The 15,969-nt window shown below is 44.0% G+C and overlaps 1 protein-coding gene across 1 annotated transcript in view; it reads right to left on the bottom strand.

Moving 5' to 3' along the window:
- The window catches only part of kcnk9 (potassium channel, subfamily K, member 9), a 48,780-nt gene extending 45,984 nt beyond the window's left edge, over window positions 1-2,796 (bottom strand). Inside the window, exon 1 of the mRNA XM_006795261.3 lies at window positions 2,021-2,796. Coding sequence (XP_006795324.1) covers window positions 2,021-2,606 — 586 coding nt within the window. The 5' untranslated portion in view covers window positions 2,607-2,796. The remainder of the gene's footprint in view (window positions 1-2,020) is intronic.
- Between the last annotated feature and the right edge of the window lie 13,173 nt (window positions 2,797-15,969).

The raw sequence follows: 15,969 nt of genomic DNA, 5'->3' as shown, positions 1-15,969 counted from the left end.
AATAAATCCAATCTGATTTCAAGAAGCCTTCCTATTTAAATATGAGTAATATATGGCAGGTGTGAAGTACACATACAGTACTTGTTAGTGAAGTCAGTTTATTGTTGTTTTGTGGTTTATCGTGGTGAAAACAACAAAACCATCACAAGACTAACGCTAAACTAATCCTTTAAAATAAAAAACAAGGTGGTGGGAGGGGGGGGGGGGGGGGGGTCTAAGAGAAGAAAATTTATCTGTATCCTTCTTTTTTTTAATGTACCTGTAAATGAATAATCAAACTGAAGTCCCGCTGAATGCTCTGTTCGCCTGATGTTTTACATTAGAGCTCCGCAAATATAAGTCAATGCTGATTTTAACGACATTTTGCAGAACGGCCTGACTGTGTCAGCTTTATCTTTGTGGTGCGTTTCTAAAATGAAAGGAAGCTCTTGCAATCAATAACTTTTTGGACAGTGTTCTTTTCTCGTCTCTTTCTTTTCTGCAGGCTGATACAATAATATAATTCCCATCCTGCACAAGTGGACTCAAAGCAATTGTGTGTCTAATCCCATCCTCTTCCTCAGTTTAACGCGTCACACCAGGAAGCCAACTAAAGGTCAGACCTTCACATGTTGCAAAGGGGGGAAAAGAGAAAGAAAAGTTGGGCTGTCCTCTAAACTGTTGGAACTTAAGAGTATGATAACGCATAAAGAGCGCTGTCTCCCACAGAGCTGCAGTAAATGTGGCCACTTCACCCGACGTAAATATTACAATGGCTCTCGTTGTAGCCTGGAAACAAAAGTAGATCCACCTTCACTGCGCCGTGCTGGTGTCTCTTTTAGGTGTTGCCTGGCCAGCTATGAGCCTAGTGCATTAGTCCTCCTCCCCATAAGAAAATCATCTTGAATAACACCATGTCGAGTCTCTGTGACCTCTGCGTAAAAAGAAGTTCGTTTTCGAGTTTCGGACTTTTTACAATCCCAATCTGGGCTGATTAAAAAGTCGGATTTGTTCTATTTTATTATTTTGCTGAGTTCATTTCAATTAATCCAATTAATTACAAGTCACTTCAATCTGACATTTTGGTTAGTATGATTACTAAAAATGCATTACTAAAATGCACTCCGCCGGTGGAGCGTAAACAAAGACAAACTGGGTTTACCCCTCCTTGCCAGCTTGAAATAAACCTTTATGACGCACATGCGTCAGAGCCAGTGGCGTCAGACTGTTGTGATGTATGTTGCATTTTAGGAGACTCATAAAAATAAATGCAAGGAATTGAAGGAAAGTGGGATGGTTTGTGCCCACAGGCGGGCCCTGCAGCTGTCTTCATTTGTAGCCAAGTTGGAGCAAAGTGTTCACTGTCCCTTTTTTTTTGTTCTTGTGGAAAGCCATTAAACTTAATGTAAATATAACCACAGGGACAAAACACACAGTTTCTTTTTAAAAGCAGGATCTGAGCAGGATCTCTTGGAGTGACGTCAGGTTTCAGTTGCTGAACTCTCGTCCTGCCTGCGGCTGCACTCAGAGGAACTGTCTCTTTCAGCACCAACACACCGCCCGCTGCTCTTCTTCCAGCCACAGCTTTGTCTCTCCGGCCTCACAGGATCAGTCTCGGGGTGTCTCACAGCCTGAGCTCGATCTGCTCTGTCAGACTTTCCTGGTGACGCATCGTTAAAAGTTCAAATTGTGCAGCTGAACGAAAAAAAATGATGTATGTTTCCACAGTGCACTCGAGCACATCACGCTACGTCATTCTTTTGCGTAATTTAACCTACAGGTGATGTTCAGGAGCTTAAATCTCACGAGGCTGATGACACACAAAGCTCCATTCTCACCGCGCAGTTCCCTTTGGAGCAGGGAGCGAGTGCTGCAACATGTTGCTTAAAACTTTACCTACAGACGTGTGCTGTAAATATGTTCCTGCTCTCCCCTAATTGTTGCTGACAGCCCGCTTTATCGCCCTAAAAATGTAACTGTCCTCGTCAAAGATCACAGTGAGCCTGTAAAGATTTATACACATGTTAGAGTTTAGGCTTACCTATGGTGGTTATCACCGTGATGGCAAAGTAAAATGACCCTGCGAATTTCCACTGCACCCCGGCTCTGTGGGGCTCAGCCTCCATGATGATGCTCTCCAGTTTGCGGTAATCATCCTCGCTGATGTTATATTTCCCCTGGAGACGCTTCTCCTCGGCTTCCAGCTGCTCTTTTTCACGCATCTCGAAGTCGGACTCCAGGGCGTCAAAGACAGCGGCCCCGACGAGCAGGTATGTAAACGTGCAAATGATCAGGGACAGGGTCCGCACGTTTTGCCGCTTCATGGCCAACAGGAACCGGCGACCGAGGGGCTCATGTCCCCTCGGATTCTCCGGGAAGACGCAGCAAGCGTGGGGATAGCCGTGTGGACAGCGCCTGGAGGCGGAGGCGCGGAAAGGTGCGCTCCGGTGAACGCCGGAGTTGGAGCCCCCCGCCTTGTTGTGATCCCGGTGGCAGAAGCCCAAATCCTGCTCCTGGTTCGTGGAGAGACACAAGAGACTGCTCGAGCGCCTGGACCAGGAGCCTTGCAGCCGAGAGACCCTGCGCAAGACCTGCCCAAACCAAGTCCTCCCGGTGCGCAGTGCCATCAACAAGCTGCTTCCAAGCTCGTCTGTTGCTCTCTGTTCTCTACGTAGGTCGGAATGAACCACAGAAATCAGCACTGACGGATCCTTTCTTTTTCTTTCCTGCTCCAGTCGAACTTTGTCTGTGAGGAGAATTAAAATGTCCTACAGCCGAGCATCTTTCCGCGGGTCTTTAAGTTTCAGCTAAACAACAACAACCTGTTCATCCTAACATCTCCGGGATATTTTTAGCTGCCATTCTCCACACACGGGAGAGAGAGGAAGACAGAGAAAAAAATCAATTTACTGTCCGCGGAACCCTCAGATCTTCCTCGCAAGCGGCGGACATCCTCATCACAAATGTGCTGAGTCGTCCCTAAGATGGGAGGGTCACGGAGTAAGGAGAGTGGCGGAGAGTGGCGGAGAGTTTGGAGTTGTTACTCACACAATGCACACGAAAGATTCACGACTTTATCCTCCGTATCTGTTGCTTCATCCGCGCCTCAGCTCAACACTTGTTGTTGTTGTTTTAGGAATGAACAAAAAAAATCCTTATAACTATCAAAACAGTTTCCATCGGAACGAAAAGTTTCCTTCAAAGATAAATGTGTTCAGCAGCTGGAGCTGCAGGAAAAAGACACTTTACTCGTGGAATAAACACAGCTGCTCACAGCGCGCTCCGTGTCCGCAGTGGCACTCATGCTCTGTTGCGCACACCGCGCTCCAAAGCTCCTCTCCCGATGTGTATGCTCATCACTTTGATTTGGGACGAAAAAAAAAGAAAGAAAAACCCACATGTGTGTTTTTACTCCTCGTGTCGGGGTTTCTCAGTTCACCGTGCGTGTCACGAGCTGCTTGTATTTTGAATGCTCCACATTTGATGTCACCACTCACTCCAGACGCTGCTCGGTGGGCGTCGCTCCTCCTTTTCTCAGCGCTTTTCTCTTTTTCCAAGTGTCACGATTCAGCTCTCAGTCTGCCCACTCTTGGACGCTTTCTCTCCGCAGGAAAATCAGCCCGGTGTGCAACAGATAGAGCCCCCTCCCACCCTCCTGTGCTCTCCATTACCAACGACCCCTTCCACCATGACCACTCCTACTCATTAAATGGACCGAGAGAGTTCACTTTAATGTTCACAATAAAGCTTTTTCTTTCCCTCCACATTCTGGCAGCAGCGGGAATCAGCTCTCCAGACCGGATTCAGCTGCGCATGTTAGCGCGCTCTCCATGGTGCTGAGGACAGACGGAAGGAAAGCGCACTGCTCTGCACCATACAGACACGGGTTTTTGTACACATACTTTAAACAGGCACAGAAACACGTGACATGCAACAAGCAGGCATCAGATCGAGTGCATTTTAAACAGAAAATCGAGACTGGGTTCCCACATGGCAGCAGCGGGAGACTGTCCCGCAGCAATTACAGTAATCTGATTAACAGCAGTGATGATATTCAGCACAGGCAGCAAGTAAGAGGTTCTAGCTTTTTTCTCTGAACTTCAATCCGAAACATTTACACTGCAGTTTGTACTGTGTTTGATCCACAGTGTCCACGTTTTACACATTCCACACAACAATGGAGAGTAAACGCAGACAGACCATGCGTGCTGAATCCTGTGCGTGCATGCGGACTCAGGTTCATCAGACTTATGTGCCTAAAAGATCGGATTGCACTCACACCTCATATTGACCTCACCTCTCTCATGAAGTACCCAGAACTTCTCTTAAAAAGAAAAACTACGGGATTTCTACAAAGTCTGGCACATAAGTCAAATTAGAAGACGCCATCTGCATGATGTTCCTTGCTTATGTAGAGCCCCGGAGTCATACCACAGAACAGTGTTTCTTGGTTTATCGTGAGTACCAGCAGAGCAGTAAAGTTTGAGTCAAGCCAAGAATTTCACCAACACAGAGCTGTGTTCAGTTTTATCTGTATAGCACTAAATCACAGTCACCTCAAGGCGCTTTAAATTGTCCTCTAAAGTCTCTACAATAATAATCTGTGGAAACTATAAATAAGGTACTGAAATATAAATTACGGAAAAAAAACATGCAGATTTGTGAAAATGTAAAATGAAAAGCGTAATGTTTTCTCCCCTGAAATCTTCAGTTTTTTCTTTGTTTTTCACTTTGCCAGTAACAGTGTTCTTGTGCAAACAACGACTAAACGCTGAAAGCAATAGATATAACATAATCCATGTTCTCTTACTTTAAAGGGAAATTTCCTTGCTCATCCCAACTCTACAAAAATAGAATTTTAACAACCGTTTCAATGAAAAACACAATTATGTTATTATTAAAATAATTGTTCAAAGGAAAACAATATAAAAACGAATATTTCTTTTTATCTAGTTTGTTAGTTCATTAGTTATTTAAGGTGTGTCTCTTCCTTAACAGTTCTGTTATTTAATTATCATAGCACACAGACACAAAAAAGTAGGAGAAATGGGGGTCAAAGGTTAGTCGGAGCCCACAGCTTTATTGGACCTGAGACCTAAAATACACAAAAAAGAAAGCACTTTTGTGAAATACAGTATCATTCCACTACAGATTTGAAAGGTCAAAGTGATCTTGAGCAAGGCAGTTAATCCCGTGCAGCAGTAGGAACAGACTTGTGATTCTGGCAGCTGCATTTGTCTCCATGCGTCAGACAACAAAACATTTCAGTTCAGACATTTAGAGGCACGCTTCTTTGTGCTGAACCTAAAGGTTACAGAGCAGTCCTGTACAGATTAAAGGTCCAAATGTGATATCATAAAAAACACGAACCCGACATGAATAACAATTATGACCTGGATGTGAAAAAGTATACATTTTGGCATATCAGACCTTTGTGTTGCAGCCATGTTTCCTGACAGTAGGCTGCTAAGTTTCTAAAAAGATGTGGTGTGAGTCACTGCAATCTGCCTTCAGTCTGACTTGAAAGGAAGAAAAAGTAGAGCTGTCCAGAGACGGTATTTTCCTTTTCCACGATCTATGATCCTGACCTTGTGTCAGTCATGTTGAAGGACACAGAGTCATTAAATAAAACAGAAGCATTTTGCACACAATTACTGGAGAGTAGGACTAAAGAGAAAGCTGACCAGCAAGGGTTCATTTGAGTCACTGCTGTTTCATTACATGCCACTTGTGATGGACCGAGCAGCGAAGGAAACTTAGGCACAGGTTAAAGTCCAAAAAAAAGATTTTTTTTATTTAACCCAAAAACATAATTGGTTAAATCATGCAAAAAGAATCAAAATCTTGGGCCCATAAAAGAGGTCAAAATAACAGAAAAGAACCACTGTGTGGCTGTAAGGGCAGCCATCACACACTCCCCCTCTTCAGATCTCTCCCTGGGACAGCGAGAGAGAGTCTGCAGTGCAGTTATCCTTGCCGGGGATGTGGTTGATGGTGAACCGGAATGGCTGGATTGCAAGGTACCATCGCGTGATCCTTCCATTTGTGTCCTTCATTCTCTCTATCCATTGAAGAGCCTTGTGGTCCGTTTCCAGTATGAACTTCCGTCCGAGAAGATAATACTTAAAGGAGTCCAGGGCCCATTTGATGGCAAGTCCCTCCTTCTCGATGGTTGAGTATCGCACTTCCCTCGGAAACAGCTTGCGACTGATGAAGGCCACTGGATGACGCTCTCCAGGCGGTCCCTGTAACAGAACAGCTCCCAATCCTCTCTCTGAGGCATCAGTCTGAAGAATGAAATGTCTCTCAAAATCAGGGCTGTGCAAGACTGGGCTCTTACTCAGATTGTCGTAGGTCCTGAAAAGCCATCTTAGCCTCCTCTGTCCAGGTGATCTTATTGGGACTTCGGGCACCAGTCAGATCTGTCAGAAGAGCTGCCCTGGCAGGGAAATGAGGGATAAACCGATGATAGAATCCTGCCATACCCAAAAACGATCTCAGCTGTTTTCTGGTCTCTGGCAAGGGACAGGATTCTATGGCGGTGACCTTATCGACTTGAGGTTTTATTACTCCATTTCCAATCACAAACCCAGGGTACTCAGTTTCAGCCTTGGCAATGGCACACTTAGCTGGATTAACAGTCAACCCTGCAGACTGAAGATGCCCCAATACCTTCCCCAGATGTTGCAGGTGTTCTTCCCAGGTAGAACTGAAAATCACGATGTCATCAAGGTAGGCTGCAGCAAATTCAGACATGTCAGACAGTACCTGGTCCATCAGTCTCTGGAATGTTGCTGGGGCACCATGCAGTCCAAAGGGCATGACTTTAAACTGGAACGAGCCCCACGAGGTCCGGAAAGCAGTCAGCTCTTTTGAGCGCTCAGTCAGTGGTACCTGCCAATAACCCTTGCAGAGGTCTATTGTTGTCAGGGATCTGGCCTTCCCAAGGCGCTCAACCATGTCATCAATGCGGGGAGTTGGATATGAATCAAACTTTGAGATTGCATTCAGGTACCTGAAGTCTATTCAGAAACGGATACTGCCATCCTTCTTTGGCACCAGGACCACCGGGTGGCACCACTCGCTCTTCAATGATTCCTAGTGACAACATCAGGTCGACCTCCTCTTTCAACGGGACCAGTAGACGCTCAGGTATCCTGTAACTCATTCACCTCACAGAAGCTCCATCTTTCAACACAACGTCATGTTCCACAATGTCTGTTCTACCAGGATTTTCACTGAACACATCTAATTTACACAGGTTTCTCACCTGAGCCTGTCTTTCCTCAGAAGGTGGTTGAGATCCAGGTCCTGAGGAGTGGGTTTTGGCAGATACTGATCATCCACTTCCTCCTCCTCCGAAACCTCCCGGATCAGAAAGACATCTGCTTTTGGTCTCTCGACCCATTCCTTAAGCAGGTTAATGTGCAGTACTCTGCTGGAGCGGGGCTGATCTGGAATGGCAACCTTACAGGTTGTTTGTCCAAGTTTCTTTTGGATCTCATATGGCCCTTGCCACTTTGCTAACAACTTACTGTCATCACTTGGAAGAAGCACCAGCACTTTCTGACCAGGACTGAAGGATCTTTGCCGAGCTGACTGGTCGTACCAGGCCTTCTGGTGCTGCTGCGCTTCTGCTTTGTGGGCTTGGGCCAGCTCTGTCATCTTCTCCAACCGTTCCCGCATCTGGACAACATAAGAGACAACATTGACAGCCTGTGATCTTTCTTGGTCACCCTCCCAAGTCTCCCTCAGAAGAGACAAGGGGCCTCGTACCTCATGGCCATACAATAATTCGAAAGGTGAAAAACCTGTAGAAGCCTGGGGTACTTCTCTATATGCAAAGAGGAGGTAGGGCAGCCACTGATCCCAGTCTGTACCAGTTTCATTGACACATTTGCATAACATGTGTTTCAGGGTCTGATTGAAGCGCTCTGTTAGGCCATCTGTCTGAGGGTGGTATGGCGTTGTCCTCAGGCTCCTAATCCCAAGGAGCTGGTACACCTGGTGAGGTCACAGGTGAGGACGACTCAGAGTACAGACAGTGGACTCTGGACTTTGTTGACTGGTGTCAGCAGAACCACCTGCTGATCAACGCCGGGAAAACCAAGGAGTTGGTGGTGGACTTCCGGAGACGCAGACCCACCACACTGACACCGGTGAACATCCAGGGAGTGGACTTTGAGATAGTGGACTCTTATAGGTACCTGGGTGTTCACCTGAATAATAAACTGGACTGGAGCCACAGCACTGATGCTCTTTACAGGAAGGGCCAGAGCAGACTACCTGCGGAGGCGGCTGAGGTCATTTGGAGTACAGGGAGCGCTTTTAAAGACCTTCTATGACTCTGTGGTGGCATCTGTCATTTTTTACAGTGTTGTATGTTGGAGCAGCAGTTTATCGGCAGCTGAGAGGAAGAGGTTGGATAAACTCATCAGGAAGGCCAGCTCTGTTCTGGGATGCACCCTGGACCCAGTGCAGGTGGTGGGAGACAGAAGGACTCTGCCAAAATAACATCTCTGATGGACAGAGTCTCCCACCCCATGCATGTTAATGTTGCTGAACTGCAGAGCTCCTTCAGTGACAGACTGCTGCATCCTCGATGCACGAAGGAGCGTTTCCGCAGGTCCTTCCTCCCTGCAGCTGTCAGACTGTACAATCAGAACTGCTCCCAACAAACAGATGTTTACATCTGCGCTGTAACTGCAATAAGTTAATTAACCGATTTGCACTACAACCTGGTTTGCCTCTTATCTGTAGTTATTTTTATTTAATTTAATAACTGTACAGTACTCTCTGTATATAGTAACCACTGTCCTTAATGTAAATATGTAAAAATTGTGTATGTTTCTGTTCCGTGTACTGTTTGTTTGTATATGTGTCTTTTTGGCTGCTGTTACAACCAAATTTCCCCTTGTGGGACAATTAAAGGATTATTCTACCTGCTTCAACAAAGTGGACATAAAGTTAGTGCCACGGTTAGTAAGAATCTCACGAGGAAAACCAATCCTTGAGAAGAACTGTATGAGACAGAAGGCGACTGCTTTGGCTTTTATTGATCTCAAAGGAAAGACCTCTGGATACTTTGTAGCGTAATCTGTCACAACAAGCATGTAACGGTTGCCTGCTTTGCTTCTTTCTAGAGGACCAACAATGTCCATTCCTAGCCGTTCAAATGGAGGGGTGATAATCGGTAGAGACTGGAGAGGAGCTCTGGAGGGGATTTTAAGAGAAGACTTCTGGCACTGAGGGCAGATTTTACAGAACAGTGTCACATCCAAGGGCACTCCAGGCCAATGAAAATATTTTCTAATACGGGCCATGGTTTTGTGCTTTCCCAAGTGGCCAGCCCAGCTTTCTGGAACAGAGATGGATCGTCATGTTGCATTTCAATAATATTAACAGGGATTTTAAAACCCAAAGGTAACTCAGGCTCTGTGCTAGGAGCTGATCGAACAGCAGTATGTAGAAACTTCTCTTGCCTTCTCTGTCTACGCGACTTACGAGACTTCCCGGGTGCAGTCTCTATGTCCGCATCATAGAAGGGCAAGGCACAGAGTGGGTGTAGGGACTCCTCTTTCTTCTTAGCTTGAGCTCTTGTTACTGCAACATTGCATGTATGACTAGGATTCAGCAAGTCAAACAACACAGGCAGATCTCGCCCCAGCACTACTGGAAATGGCAGATTCTCTGCAACACCAATATTTAGAATATACGTTTGTCCTTGTACCTTGATGTACAGATCTGCTGTTGGATATGACCTCTCATCCCCATGAATGCAGCGAACAGGGATTCTCTCCACATTATTAACTTTATTTGCGGGAACAAAGTCTCGGTGCACAAGAGTCTGAGTACTTCCTGAGTCAAAAAGGGCCTTTAATGGTTTCCCATCAACCAATGTCATTTTGAACCCATTCTCAAACTCCACTTTAGGCTCCAAACTTTGTCGAGGCACAAAACACATCTCAGTTATTTTTGTAGAATTCTTTGGGCACATCGGTTTTGTGTGGCCCTCCATCCCACACAAATAACAAATCACAGTCTTGGGTGGGGGTCTTGACGGCATATTGACAGACTGGCTCTTTGGAGGTTTACTCACCCCTGCTTTCTGGTAGTGAGGGACAGATTTTGAAACATCTCATTTTCCATGCTGTGTGGCTCCATGGCTCAGGAGACAGCATTCTCAAGTATTGTTCTAAAATTAATATTTCACCAACCTCTTGCAGAGTCTTTTCTTTTGGCTTTACCCACTTCTCATATAACTCTTTCAATCTTGCATATAGTTCTTTTGGATTCTCATCAGGTTTTACCTCCAGTGAACGGAATCTGAAGGAAAGCTGCTTTAACTTTGTCATAGTCCAGAGAGTCATCCATATCCATATGAACATACGCACCTCTTGCTTTGCCAGTGAGTAATGAAATCAGATGAAAAACCCAGTCCATTTTCTGCCACCGGCAAACTACAGCCATGCGTTCAAATGTTGTTAAAAATGTTCAATATCATCCTCCTCTGTCAATTTTTCCAGCCTGGGTTCATAAAAGCGAGAGTGACCTGAATGATGATGTATTTGCTCATTACTGGAGCCAGCACAGGGAGGACCCTCCTCTTCAAAGGACTCTACCTCTGGTTGTTCATGTTCCTCCATTTGAGGCTCAGGGACCGGGGAGGTACGAGCTTGCACTTCTGCCTGCAACAGCTGAAACTGATGTTGCAGTGCTCTAAAGCGCTGTTCCTGGCGGGTAAACTCCTCCCTTCTTCTTGCTTCCTGGGCCTCCTGCTGACCCATATGAGAACAAAGGATGGAAATCAGTTCTGACATTGTCGGCTCCTTACCTTGGCTCTCAGTGCTATCCACCCCTCCAGAGGCTCCATGTTCCTCGCCTTCTACTTGCTCTGACAATCTCCTTTTGCTCCTTTGCCTCTCCTTCCCATTCTGTGCATGGCTTGATAAGTGAAGAGGGGAAAAAAGAGAAGAAAAAAAATCCTGTGCCTTCAGCTGGTATCCCACTTCTGACACCACTTGTGATGGATCGAGCAGCGAAGAAAACTTAGGCACAGGTTAAAGTCCAAAAAAATGTTTTTTTTTTATTTAATCCAAAAACATAATTGGTTAAATCATGCAAAAAGAATCACAATCTTGGGCCCATAAAAGAGGTCAAAATAACAAAACTCTACTCAAAGTTGACAACACTACTGATAACTCAAACAAACTGACCTCCCTTAACGAGACAAAGGGGAAACTTAAATAGTGGCTGAGCAGCCCACAAAAACAGGAGAAGGGGTAAAACACACAAAACCTAACTAAACCAAACATAATGAACTCCAATTCCCCCCCATGGTCCCGAGTTATGGCATGAACCAATTTGCAGTCTTCCTTTAAAGCTCGCGCCGCCCCTTTTCCAACTCTTGGCTCTTTAATCAAGGGACTGGAACAGCTGCAACTAAGGTAAAAGATTAATCATACATAACAGTGTAAACTAAAATGTGTGCACTTATTTTAGAATGCAGTGTTATGTGGATATGTGAATTAATTCTAAACCAAAACCAGTTATTTATTGTCCTGTAAATTAAGTCCTATATTTAAAGAAAGACAAATGTGAATGCAATGTTATGTATAAGTCTCTACACTAACATGGTGGGTATTACCGCTGTGTGGCTGTAAGGGCAGCCATCACACCAATACAACAATTTCTATGCTGTCACAACACATACAGTAGCTATAATAGAAAATAGAAAAATATATGAACACCACGTCTGCCAGAGTCCATGTGTCTAAGAAATGAAATAAACCCGGGTAAAACAACAAAAATGGCACCAAACAGAGTCAGAAATTATAGTTCCCCTTTCTTATATTAAAACATTCCACCTTAAAACAATGAAAAATAAATTAGATTCTACAGATTAATTGTGACCTTTACTCATTCCTTAGCCAGTTCATTTCTGAGTGGTTTAGTGAAGAAGGTCAATGTCCTGGAGTGGTACAGGATTAGGATCCAAATGCAGACTCAAGACTGAATGAACAGAAACCAGAAGGTGGGTAAAATAAGACACAATCATGAAGTCCACTGAAAGGCCAAACTGAGGGAAGGTAATAGAACTGACAACCGGATCAAAGGACAACAAGGAAGGTAAAATAAACCAAAAGCTCAAGAATGTAACGGACTGACACCCACCTGGGTCCACTCAGGCCCAGGTGGGGTGGAAACTTCAAGAGGGAGGGACTGAAAAGCAAAATGAATACAGGGAGCAAATTAAGGGGAAAAACTGGAAAAGGTCGACCAAGCAACAGAGCTAGGTGGTGGAGCAGTTTATGGACCCAGTTGGGGGACCGGTGGTGGAGATGAAGCATCTGCCACTGGAGTTCTCAGTGTCTGGGTTGCCAGCTCAGTTCAGTCTCTGGCTGGGGGTGTCCTGGCAACAGCTGATCCAGGCACAGAAGTAGCTGTGCACCTCCTGCACCTTCATCCTCAGCACAGGAACAGAGATGGTCCTGGCCTTAGTCATCCTAATGTTGACCCACCCAAGTGGAAAGGCTGGTTAGAAGCTGTCTTAGTTGCTGATGCAGCAAAAATGCTTGAGTGCTGAGCTTCTGCTGCAACAGCACTGTACAGGCCCCAGACCACCTTAAAGTACCCACTTTATGCCACTTTCTTCCGTTTCAGCCTCGTCAATAAACTCCTTCTCAGTGAATAACTCGTTGTTGTTTTTAATTTTGTGGTAAATTACAGCAAAGTTTTGTTGCTTTCATCTTTATATATTTATTTTAACATACATACAAGCGTCGCAGCTTCACTGTAAATGCGTTGGAACCAGCGTTAATTAGAGATGTGAGTTTGCAGTTCACATAACGCATGCAGGGACTGAACAACCAACCTTCCAATTAGTAGATGACCTGCTCTAGCTCCTCCTGCAGCCACCCCAGTAGCTGAAGAGCAACACAGCCCAGTTATGATGTCTCATATATGGAATAACTAGTGATTCGTTTGCAGAGATAAGTGCATGTTTGAAGAGGCGTGGCCTACAACTGGGACAAAAAGGAAGGCTATGGAACCAACAGCTGTCCAAATCTGAAAGGTAAAAATGGTGGACATAAAAAATGAAATAAATTAATACATCTTTTATTTGTGAATTGTAATTTATACCAGGGTCAACTGTCCATATTGTAACTGTTTCAGGGCAAGATTGCAGACAGTTTGTTGCACTTTTGGAGAAGCATAAGGGTGAATATGGTGACCACAAAGCATTTTCACCTTAGACACTGAACCTGACATTTAATTGACTTGTTCAAGCTTTCTCTCACTTAAATAAGATAACTGAAAAACTGAAGATAAAGTAATTAAACTATATGCAGTGTATCAATAGCACACTGTATAAAGTAAAGTCCTTTGAATTTTGCAAAAACATGTTTTGTTGACAACTGGTTTTGGGAATGTTTATGAAATAGTGATCAAATCTTGGCATTTTTGCTGCGTATTTCACATTTTCACTTACATCTACTCTCACCAGTAACAGTTTATTTTAAAAAAATCAAGTAAATATTGAGGGGAACTGAGATCAGCTTGTTGGCATGCCCTGTAGCCCTGTAAAAAAGTGAACTGCCCACCCCTGTCCTAACATCTGTGTGTAGTCTCCTCTCAGTACGAGCTGTTTACTACAGTGTGAGTAAATCTTTAAGAGAATATCGGGAGCGCTGGCAAAATATTTCTTCCTTCTCCACAGCCCCCCTCCATCTGGTGGTGCCTGAGACGAACTTAGCCGGCCTCTGCCAAAAACTGACCCTGGTTAGAAACATATGGGGATAAATCTGCAGTAAGATGAAAACACAGTGATGGAAGTGGAAACCATATACTCCTAATTAGAAAGCAACCCACAGCATGAGAATAGGATGAAGGTGGAGTGCGAATGAAAACTGAACATCCACAATAGCCCTGAAACACGTATGATTCATGCTCTAACTGTTACTGTTCATGTTTAACATCCCATTTTTTAAAACCAGAAATACAAGAAATTGACGTGGATGATACCAAACTCTTTGTCAAATGCAAAAGCTTTTTATAAACTTGAGTTATTTTTTTATGCATTTTTAAATGTATTTATGTCATTTCCTCTTCTATAAAGCTTTTAAAGGGGTTTTCTTTCCTCCTAATTTGAGATTCTGAAGGAAACCCAGCAAACTTGACCCAAGACTTTCCACTTTTATGCTGATGACTGTCAGATCTATGTCCCTCTAAAGAAAAAAGGTAGATACCTTACACAGCCATTACTTCAGTGTCTCGATGACATTAAGGCTTGGGTGTCTGTTAACTTTTTAAAATTCAATGATAAAAAGACAGAGGTGATGGTTTTTGGCAGCCCCACTGAGACCCCCAATGTGTATGTAGATTCCCTGGCACAGTATGTTAAGCCAACTGTCACAAACCTGGGGGTCAAAGTGGACTGTGATCTGAAGTTTGATAATCAAATTAAGGCAGTGGTAAAATCAAGCTTCTTTCACCTCAGGCAGCTGGCAAAAATAAAGCCAATTCTTTCATGGCAGCACTTTGAGACAGTGATCCACGCCTTTGTTAGCACTCGGCTGGATTACTGTAATGCACTTTATATTGGGGTCAGCGCGTCATATATTAGTCATCTACAAAGGGTGCAAAATGCCGCAGCTCGTCTTTTAACTGGCACTCGAAAGTTTGAGCACATTTCCCCTGTTTTAGCTTCACTTCACTGGCTGCCCATTTCTTTTAGGATTCATTTTAAAATTCTTTTATTTACTTTTAAAGCTCTCCATGGCCTAGCCCCATCTTATCTCTCTGAGCTGCTACAGCCTTATACACCCACCCGCTCTCTCAGGTCAGCTGATCAGCTGCTCCTGAAGATACCCAGGACTGGGCGTAAACTTAGAGATTGTGCTTTTGCTGTAGCAGCTTCAAAACTGTGGAACGAGCTTCCTTTAGAGATCAAACAGGCCAGTTCTTTATCTGTTTTTAAGTCACTCTTGAAAACCCACCTCTTTGCCCTGGCCTTTGACACCACGTGAGATGTTGGTTTTTTATTTTTTATTTTAGTTGTTTTTAGGTGATTCGATGCTGTTTTATCTTGTTTTTAATATAGGGCTGTTTTAATTTTATGTTTTATGTGTTCTATTTATTTATTTTGCTGTTTTCTGTTATTCTATTGTTTTAACTTATTTTCTGTACAGCACTTTGTTCCTGTGCTGGGTATTTTAAAGTGCTTTATAAATAAAATTGGATTGGATTGCAAGACTCATCTTGACGCAGGTAAGAAGCCGAATGTGTTCATAAACCAAGCCATCGACCAGCGGTTCATAAATGCAGCCATTTAAGAGTCTAAAAAGCTCCACTAATCAGCAGCGTCTGGATCTGTAGTTGCTCTATATTTAGCTCATAGCTCAAGTCTCAGCCCACCTACACAACTGTTAATGCATTTCTGGAGATGCTCCGAGAGGAAAGTTTAATAATGGCAACTTCTCAGATTAGTCTCCATGGTAATGACACAGAATTTACTGTGCGATCGCTCTTCTCTCATGGCTGCACAGACACTGAAACATATTTCTGAAGGCTGCACGCGGGCAGAATTTCTCTGCATATGATCTGAGCTGACAGAAAAGACATATGACAGAAAATGTCCACAGTGATGAGTGAGAGAAGTTGGAAATTCAACCCAGATGGATTAACTGACTGACAGCCGAGTACTCTGATTGGTTAACCCCAACCCAGTTGGAAATACCAGCCACAAACAGGAGATGCATTAATGTCAACTAATTGGTTTGTGCTAGTTGACAAAATGTTACTGTTTATGCAATGCTCCACAGCTAAGAGCACTGAATAAAGTACATTAACCTTTTATTTCTCTTTTTAGGGTCCTGGTTGCATCAAGTTCTTCAGATGAGCAACAGAATTATTTTTATTAGGGCTTTTTTTTGTGTGTTTACTCATACATGTGTATTTAAAAAAAAAAAGAGAAAATAAACAACTGTC

The sequence above is a fragment of the Neolamprologus brichardi genome, chromosome 22 (assembly GCF_056152115.1).
Source record: "Neolamprologus brichardi isolate AB-2024 chromosome 22, ASM5615211v1, whole genome shotgun sequence".
In the NCBI taxonomy this organism is placed as follows: Eukaryota; Metazoa; Chordata; class Actinopteri; order Cichliformes; family Cichlidae; genus Neolamprologus; species Neolamprologus brichardi.
This window is presented reverse-complemented; position numbering and strand designations above follow the sequence as displayed.